The 10,372-nt window shown below is 38.8% G+C and overlaps 1 protein-coding gene across 1 annotated transcript; it reads right to left on the bottom strand.

The window, feature by feature from the left end:
- Positions 1 to 6,853: 6,853 nt before the first annotated feature.
- Positions 6,854 to 10,356, bottom strand: LOC126827885 (WD repeat-containing protein 43). The gene has a single exon (XM_050557455.2). The coding sequence runs from the start codon at positions 10,102 to 10,104 to the stop codon at positions 8,272 to 8,274; it is 1,833 nt and encodes a 610-aa protein (XP_050413412.1). The 5' UTR covers positions 10,105 to 10,356; the 3' UTR covers positions 6,854 to 8,271.
- Positions 10,357 to 10,372: the final 16 nt, after the last annotated feature.

Below are 10,372 nucleotides of genomic sequence, written 5' to 3'. Positions count from 1 at the left end.
GTCCTGGACATTTTAGTCAAGAATTATGGCCATTTTACGTTTACATTAGTTTCTATTGATTTCACACCATTGATATCAGATGATATGACTGATGGTGTGTGAATATGGCCTTATGATGATTTATATTAGCATATTTGAATCATTCTTGTGGCTGATATTCTGAATTTTTAGAGTAATAGTGGAGTACCCTCGAAATAGAAAAGAATCTTTCCAAAACGGTTTTAACCAAATTGCATGTGATTAAGGCTGTGCAATTAAATTGATATCAGAGTTGAAGGGAGACAACTACGTTTAACCAAAGTGGATGCAGACCACCATTAATGTCGCCATTGGACTGAACGCTTTTCACTAAAGACAGAATAACAAATGGTCATGTCTTTGTTTCAGATTTTGAGATACACAACCTTGAAATAGCATACTAAAAACATGTAACTATCCGCCATTAATATCACCGCAACTAACCTCTTAACTCTGTTCTCCTTCCGCCTCTAAATCAAAACCTGGCACAAAATGTTATTCAAACCCTCTTCTTCCATCCTAGACCAAAATATCAACAAAAATGGCCACGAAAAAGGGGGGAAAGGTAAGAGAATTACTACGTGTAGCCAGATGGTGAAATTTAATGGTGGTCTGCATCCTTATGGGATCAGACTAGTAATCTTTTCTCAGATGACAAGACAGGGGACATACTAATCTGTCTTTCATCAAGAATTTCAAAGATGTCATTAGATCACGTTCAAGTTGGTGAAGTACAAATTGCGTTCTGTGATAAAGAAAATAATCTTTGTGTGTATCTGGACTCTAACAACAGTATGTCCAGTCATCTAACCAAGATATGATACTACCATCTTGGGAAAATCAGCAGCATCCGTCACATGTTACGACAGTATCCACAGCTACCCTTGTACGATCGCTGATACTAACAAAATTAGATTACTGTAACGGTCTTCTTACTGGCATTTCATCTGAATTATTAGAAAAACTATAGACGATATAAAATTCTGCAGCCAGATTAGCTTCCAGATCACCAAATCGTTTCAGTATATTTCCAGCATTAAATTCTCTGCATTGGCTGTGCATAAGTGAAAGGACAGATTTCAAAATTTTAACAGTTGTATATCACTGCCTGCATGGAAATGCTCCTTCGTATTTAAAGGAACTTGTAAATCTCTACAAGTCAAATGTAATGGGGTTTAATGTCCCACTGTTCTGCTTCGATGTGGGCTTATGAAGACGGGCAGACGCCATACAGTGTGCTATGAGGGAAATTGTGCCCGGACAGCGGCACTACGGCCTACTCTTATATCGAATTCCAACTGTCAAGGGATCTTTTACGTGCACGCCAATGTGTACACTGGACCTCGGTTTTTCGTCCGATCCGAGCGACTAGACAGCTGTCCTTGTCAGGCCCTCCATCCTGCATCACTGACAAGTGGGAACCACGCTGGAAAATCTAGATGAACTTTCTCGCCCAATGCAGGGATCAAATAGCCGACCTCCAGGCTAGCGAGCCGGCGTCTTACCCACTTAGCCACCGTGACCCATCTCCCCCTTACCAGTACCATCATGGAAACTGAACAAATTTGGTTTTCAATCATTTGAAGTTTCATCGACTTTGAACTGGAATGCCCTGCCGTTAGCTTTAAAATCTGCTCCAACATTTTTCAATATTTAAATCTAAATTAAAGACACCCCGTTGTCCAAATATTTATGTGACTTTAATTTAACTTAGTGTGCGTTTTGAGCAGAGAGAGAGAGAGAGAGAGAGAGAGAGAGAGAGAGAGAGAGAAATGAGGTTTAACGTCCACTCGACACAAACTAGGTCATTTCGGGACTAACATATGGTTTATCTTTATTTCAATAATTCGCTTGCGCATAGGGATCTTTAGCAGTGGGAGGAAACCGGAGGACCCGGAGAAAACCCACGAGGTTGGACGGGCGACCCTACTCCTTGTCACGTACAACCGGGGATTCGAAACCACGCCAGTCGACTCAATGACAGACTTTATGATACAGCGCGCACGCTGACCATTCAGCCATCCACCCCCCCCCCCCCCGTTTTGAACAGACTTTTTTGTTTAGGGTTTAGCGCTATATAAGAACCCTATTATTATCATTCCCTTCAATGTTAAAACTATTCCATTTCTTAGCCTATAACATTTTTTTCTTTAATTCCAATGATCTTAACCTCTTCAATCACAGAGATCCCAACATGTCACAAGCATCTGATAAAAATATTGTATGGTTTTGGCCTCTAGATATTTTGCTACGCTCGGTCACATGAATAGGCCCTGATGTGATTTTCATCCTGACCCTTCCGCCTGAAAACCATGACTATTGACACTTTTGTGTCGACCATATCCAGAACCCATAACATCGCTGCTAGTAGCTATCATTGTCCACCAATGTCAAATTAATGTCGCTCTAAACTTTGGACTAACTTTAAACCCAAATATACCAAAAAAGCGTACTGTTCCGGAAACAAAACTAAATCAATTTGGTGATAGAATTTCAGAGAGGGCCGGATTAATGGCGGTCCGGCCCTTCCTTATCGATTTAGAACTGGAACCGATGACTTTGCCGCCCAAATCTGACGGAAAACAAGACCGACATATTGATTGTATGCTCAAATCATCTGGCGCGGCTTTCCTCAACTCATCACAGTTACGGGGTTATAAGCATTTTTACGGGAAAACAGTTGTTTCGCTACAGATCGAGGATTCTGGTGCCACTCTTCTCTCCCAAAGGACAATAGAACTAAATGAGAGAGAGAGAGAGAGAGAGAGAGAGAGAGAGAGAGGGGGGATTTAACGTCCACTCGAACAAACTAGGTCATTTCGGGACTAACATATGGTTTAATTTCATTTCATACGCATGCGCGTAGGGATCTTTAGCAGTGGGGGGAAACCGGAGGACCCGGAGAAAACCCACGAGTTTGGACAGGCGACTCTACTCCTTGTCACGTACAACCGGGGAATCGAAACCACGCCAGTTGACTCAATGACAGACTTTATGGCACAGCGCGCACGTGCTAACCATTCAGCCATCCAACCCCCATAGACCTAAATAAAGAAGGGCACATGTTGCTATCCTGAAAATCATCAGGTAATTTTAAATCACAACATTTAAATCAAGCACCGGCATTACCGGCTGAGATCACACAGATTGTTTACAAACAGCGGAAACATTTTAATTTATATCAGATTATCAATGTAATTTACCTGTGATATTATCAAGGGAGATAACACAACTTGTTTACAAATGGGAAACACGTGGATTTAATATACCCGTTACAACGTTTATCCGATGATTAATGAACAATTTAGATGTTTATAAACAGATGGAGATTGTATTAATATCCACCATACAGGTATATAAAGGTTTAGTTTGAAATGGTCATCATGTAAACTCTCAACCGATACGTAAACATACAAGTTCAAAATGGTGGTTTTAGTACTGACTATTGTCGCTTGTTTTATTGGAACTGGCTCTGCAAGTAAGTTATATTATATTTTTAAAAAAATACAGAAATGGTTTAGTAACGCAAAATCCCAAATTACACGTAGGTTTATGCTCAGAGTTTTGTTTTCACGGCAAAATTAACTTTGAAGGAATAGATTCCACATTATGGCATGGCATAACCATGGTTTCTTGGCATATTATTACCAACGGCATGTTATACGGACCAGGGTTATATCAAGATGTACTCTTCCTTGAATGTCTCGACCAGGATTTCATAATCACAGAACCCTTTGACTTACGGATTTTCAACATATTTTCACGTATGGAAACACTAATGTTGGCAAGCTTGTATCTGAATTTCAGAATCACAAGTTACCGGAAATACGTTGAAACTCTGGGGAAGGTCATATGATTTCCATTCCATGATTTAATTTATCTACAGTGTCTCCACCAATGAAAGGATGTCTACAGGATGGTAAATGGTATGCACCTGGTGAAAACTTTAAGATGGATTGTAATTCCTGCACGTGTGGTGAAAATGGATTAGCTTCATGTACAAAAATGACTTGTGTTCCAACTCCAGGTAAAAATATTTTATTAATTTGAGTCACTGATTAAGGCACTGTCTCACCAACCAGAAGGTCTAGGGTAAGATCCCGTACTTGACTTAAATGTTTCAGCGTGGTTTCCCCTTATCGGTGTTGCATGGTGGAGGGCGTCTAATCGTTCGGAAGGTATAAAAACAAAATGCACGTAAATGCAGCCCTGGCAACTGGAATTCAGTGAAGAGCAGCGCAAATGCCGCTATCCTAACATTACATTCAGACGGAAAAGGATAACCAGCTTAAGGATGTAGCTGGTAATTTTAAACCAGTTTATTTGTTTTTGGAACTGTTAAGTACATGTCGGTATTGTAGTAAGTATATGTACCAATAGTTGTATGTGATATCCTTGATTTGAAACTACAGAAACAAGACCCAAACATAATTATATAGTATAGGCTATGATTTTACATTAAATCTATAATAAAATATTGTAGTTGCGTGTTTATAGAATAGTGACAGCTATAATAAGCTATTGTAGTTGGGTGTTCATACAATGATGCTATCTATTGTAGTTGGATGTTCATACAATGGCGCTGTATATGAAGATGGTGAAAGTTTCAAGGATAAGTGTAACCAATGTTCCTGTAGAAAAGGTCGGGTAGCCTGTACAAAGATGGCTTGTGGAAATCTAGCCAAACGAAGTAAGTCTTGGGTGAATAAAATGTACAAATTAAAACGCTATAAGTTGATTCAAACTGAATTTAAGTGACCAAGTTCAGAATATATATACCTAAAGGGTGTTAGATTTCACTAGATGAGCTGGGCGTGTATAATTTCTCCTTGTCAAAGATAGATAAAAATGGCGGTGTGAAATCAATAGAACTTAATGTGAACTTAAAATGGCCAGAACTCTTGACTAAACTATCCAGGGTTTGAATGTTGACGAAGGTTCTTCCCGGGTCCGTAGCCATTGAACGCAATACGAAGCCAACGACCAACGTGCCCATATCAGTATGGGCGTCCCATAAAGCCGAGTGATATTGGATGGGCTGCCATCTTGTCCCCCCCCCCCACCCCGCAAGCCTTCTTAGGGATTTTTCACGCCTAGTTCCGGATATCAATAAAAGTCGTTCGATTAAGATATTAGAATCAATATGACTGAATTATTTTGGTTACAAGAAGCTAAACCACGGGAATGTGGATGTTTCTTTACAGAATTTAATGTCCTGCCATACTGCACATGTGGATGTTTCTTTACAGAAATTAATGTCCTGCCATACTAGGTCCTACATATGTATGTGGATATATCTTTACAGACCGTAGTAAGATGCTATCCCACCAATCTACGGCCCGTTGCAGTAAGAACTTCCCATTTATTTATTATCTTTTATTTCAGTGTCAGTGCCCAAATTACCAAACAAATGCTGGTTTAATGGAAAATTCTACGATATCGGTGATTCTTTTAAAGATGCTGATGATTGTAACACGTGTTGGTGTGGGGGAAAAGGGGAGACAACCTATGTTGCCTGCCATTTGATGGCTTGTGAAACCATACCAATTAATTAAATTGATAAATTAGTATGGTATTAACAATAAATAAGGAATTCTAGATTATCTTTTTATTTATCTCCGCCCCACCCCATCCCCTAACAATCCGGTAAAAACGGGGAAACGTGATGTCGGCTCACCGGTTCACTCTGACCTCCTCAGATCGACCTTGCATTCAATGGCATTTGTTGTGGGTAGGTCAAAATTTAATATTAAGCTGTTCTGATTTGCATAATCATAGATTCTGCTCAAAATATGGATCCATTGGGAAATGACATATAAAATAGTTTAAAAGGGGTGAAAGAGCTTCTTTTAAGTCTTCAACCCACTTTTATGTCTGTTCTAAGAAATCTAGGACCGTCCCTTTAACAACCTCATTCAAGGGATCGTGAAATCCTTTGATTACCTTGCAAACTACAATATTACGAAAGTTGGACCATTAAAGGAAATACTGATCCATTCAGCAGCATTCACAAAGATATTATGAATCGACAATGTGTCAACATTCCTGGTCCACTGCAGACGGTATATAAGATAAAGTAAACACAAGCTTTCGCCACCGTTATTTCCGCCGAGATCTTTTGATTGGCCTCTTTTTAATTCAACAGCTTCCAAGCCAGGAGATTATCTAGATTTGATCTCGAAATAATCAATTTGAATACATTTTAGCATAGAAAATAATTTGACATTGTCCCAAAAATACAAACCCCACAAAGACTTTAAAATCAGTGAAAAAAAATGAAATGGGTTTTAGCTTCTTACTGCCCTGACTTGGCTAATGAAGACGGGCATACACCATACAGTGTGCTATGAGGGCAATTTTCCCAGACATCCACGCTTCACCCCACTCTTTATTTCAAATTCCAACAGTCGAGGGTTCTGGGTTTTTTTTCCATCCAAACGAACATAGGTTTTCCTTGCCAGGACCTCCTTCCTACACCACTGACAAGGGAGAACCATGCCGGAAAATCCTGATAAACTTTCTCGGCCAACACAAGGGATAAAACACAGGAACTCGGGGTTAGCAATCCAACGTCCTACCCACTGATCCACTGTGGCTCTCAAAATCAGTGAAAAATAGAAAGAGAGAAATGGGGTTTACTGTCCACTCGACACAGACTAACATATTTGGGACCAACATATGGTTTAATTTTATTTCAATAACTCGGGGTCTTTAGCAGTGGGAGGAAACCGGAGAAAACCCATGAGATTGGACAGGCGACTCAATGACAGACTTTATGATACAGTGCGCACATGCTAACCAGTCGGCCATCCAACCCCCCAGTGAAAAAGAATAATTTAGTTTAAATCTTATTTAATAATAATAACATATATAGATACATGTACATAATTGACTTTGCACTTTCTGGGCTTTTTAAATAGTGACATAATTCATTATCAACATTTTTCTTCTTTTTTTTTTTTGAGTTTGATTTGACTATTCTATCATTTTCGCAGTAATAATTATTTTGTTATTGAGGCATAAATCAGCTAGGTAATCAAACATGTACTAATATTGTACTCACAAATTTTATTACCCGTGGCAGTTTCACGAAATTTTAACGAAGATAAAATCCAAATTTTAGTAATTTGATTGGATAATATTAGATTGATTTTAGTGCTTAGCCAAGAAGTGTCTGCTACAATTTGGATTTTATCTTTAGTTTAGATTTCGAGAAACAGGGCCTTGTACATTAAAATTGCATATAAGCCTTCAACGGATGTATTTTTTTTTCTTTAAAAGGGTTTGATTTTAAAAACATCAAATATCCTTATAATATAAATTTTGTAGAATGTTTTTCATGTTTAGACACTGTCAAGACATTAACATACTATAACAATACATGAACAAATTATAACAATGTACATGTAGCCTTTTGGTTTCATGTAGTTTTGTAAAGATGTATTCTTATCAACCTTTCACACAAACAAATTTAACATTTACAATTATGACCGACAAGCCTATACTGGTAATAAGACCCGGAGAAAACTCACAAGATTAGACAGGCGACCCTACTTCTTGTCACATACAACTGGGGAATTGATACCACGCCAGTTGACTCAATGACAGACCTTATGATACAGCGTGCATGTGCTAACCATTCGACCATTCAACCCCCTTGTATTTAACAGTAAACGTATTGTTGTTACATGTATTAATTGTACAGTTGTATAAAGGCCTAATTGTATGGTATCAATTTGTAAACACTCTATTAAACCTGTTTGTGGCAGTACCTTGATTTTCCAGTGGGGTGGTACATACATTAAATTTTGAAAAGGGAGGGGGGCTTGGGAGAAAATTGTCTCATGCAGCTTGGATATGTCTAGCTGCAAATGAAAAGTACATACATTAATTTTTTAAGGGGGGTGGGGCGAGAGGGCTGAGGGAGTTTACTACAACAGTAGTAGTAGAACATCTGCAAAACATAGTCATAAATTATTAGTGACCAGTTTCATGTTAATAATTAATCTTTTGTAGTTACCGATACATTATGACAGTTTTTTTTATGAGGTTTGTAATGTCAAGTCCACACAATTACAATCAGCAGCACATTCCATATTTCACATTATGTCTCTAATGATCAATAACAGACTGTTTATGTTAGCAATACATATGCCGATGTAGATACATCGTTTCTCTTCCCATAAACAAATTTCCATAACAATAGCCTAGGCCACGGCTTTTTTTGAAGGTCAAAATCACAACTCGGTGACTCTAGTCATCTGCATCACTTTCTCCGTCTTCACTTTCATCCTCCATATCCCAATTATTTTCAGATTCGGAATGACTTGCTAAAAGATCTTCCATAGGATCATCATCATCAGAAGATTCCTCGTGATAAAGTAATAATGGTGTCTGCTGAACAGACGTATCGTCCTCCTCTTGCTCCTGTGAAGTTATCTGTGATAACATCAAATCAAGTTTACCTTGTAGTCGTGACAACCGGGAGAACATACCAACTCTCGCTTCCATCAGTTGGTATAAAGAACTCAATGAATCGACAATTTCTTGAAAAGTCATCAAATAGGATGTGTGTGTAGTTAGCACAGCTTTTAGCCACTTTAATAAAATCTGTGCTCCACCACTCTGACGGCTGTGGATACGAACAGATATGGCTTTTATAAATGGTACAATAAGCTGGACTGGTAATCGTTTCACTGTGTTTTGAACAATTTGGGGATTATCATAGTGTAGCACTCTTTCAATCAGGGTTTTGTCGTTACTCTGTAAACCCTGTGACAGAAGATTTATCAAAGTATCTGCTTTCGGTAGCTCGTCTTTCTTTTTATGTCCTGGTTTTTCGATGCTGATGGCATTTAATCTATCCTCCATAGTCATATCACCCACCGACGGCTTTCGTTTCCGCCGCATCATGTGACCAGGAGCTAGCATTGTCGCATCAGCAGTATCTGGACTTTTTATTTTCGTCATATCTTTTTCTTTAGGAGCTGCTATGGCAGATAATGCACTTTCACGAATAAGACATACTTCAGGTTGAGATGGATCATATGGCAGTTTTTCAAAGGTAGGTTTTAGAAAACTACCATGTGCTATTAATAAACTATTGTCTAAATCTTCACAAATATGAGCAGCCAAAATAGGAACTAATTCTGGTACAGCATCATTCTGATTATTTGAAGCTATTTGTGCATGAATTTTGGGTTTTAGTGGTTTCTTCATGCGTCCATTAAGTGTGTGTTCAAAAACAAGTAAATGTCCACTAGCAGTCACCACTGATAATAATAAGGGGCTATCCTTGCCAGATCCCTTAGAAATATTTACAACAACTGGCTCGTCGGGTAATGAAAATGATGCTAAAGAATTTTTATCTTGGTTTGCAGGGTTTGTGTGCCAAGCATTGACAGTTCTGTCATTTAATGCTGCAGACAAAAAATAAAAGTCTGTATGGGAACCATTCATGGCACTGCCATTCGGGCAGAATGGTATGGGTATTAACCGGAACACTTCCGTGGCATGTCCTGTAAATGTCTTTAGCAATTGTTTCTTGCCATCAATGTCCCACAGTTTAATTGACCGACTTGCAGATAAAAGGTATTTGTTAGACGAGACACAAACAGAATAAACAGCCCCTTTGTCAGCTTTCCATTTTTCTTTCACCTTGCTGTTCACAACATCCCATTCAACGATATGGTGATCTGATGAACAGGTGTATAATATGGGGTCTTCTGAATGCCAACACGACCCGTTCACTGTCTCTGTATGTCCACCTGTCAACTGTGTTTGGAGACTACCAGCTACAATACTATATATTAATACATCTCCACTTGTTGTACCCATAGCAATCATGTGCTGATCGTCTGATTTTTTGAGACTTGATCTTCTTTTTTTCTTTTTTGGTTGGGCTTGATTTGCTGTGTTCCGACTCCATGACATACACGTACATGTCGCCGAGAGGTGAGAACTCGGGGTGTATTCTTGCTTCAGGATACCTGACGCTGTTTCCCACACTTTTAAAACCCCATCAGGGCTTGCGTATGCCAGAAATTCATTATTTGGCGAAAACTCGATCGGCGGCCGGACCGCCATGTTCTTGAACACGTGGGAAAATAAATAGGTTAGTGGGAGATAACTCTATTTTGAAAAGGTTTGTTTTTCACTTTAACGTCTTACAAAGTCACTGATCTGTAACAAATGTAGCATTGTGGAGTTCCTGTAGTTGTTCGATTTTAACTTGATCTGGATATACTGATGGAAACTTCATGAAAACACCCGAAAACTTGAAAAGTTTGCAGATAAACTCAACAACGTGCTTTTGGAGATAAATATTTCAACTTCCGCTGACACAGGAAACGAC

This window comes from Patella vulgata, chromosome 7 (genome assembly GCF_932274485.2).
Source record: "Patella vulgata chromosome 7, xgPatVulg1.2, whole genome shotgun sequence".
In the NCBI taxonomy this organism is placed as follows: Eukaryota; Metazoa; Mollusca; class Gastropoda; family Patellidae; genus Patella; species Patella vulgata.
Note: the sequence above shows the minus strand (reverse complement) of the source record. Positions and strands in the feature narration are given on the sequence as shown.

Coding starts and splice junctions, on each gene's coding strand:
- LOC126827885 (XM_050557455.2), bottom strand. CDS start 10,104: ATGGCGGTCCGGCCGCCGATCGAGTTTTCGCCAAATAATGAATTTCTG.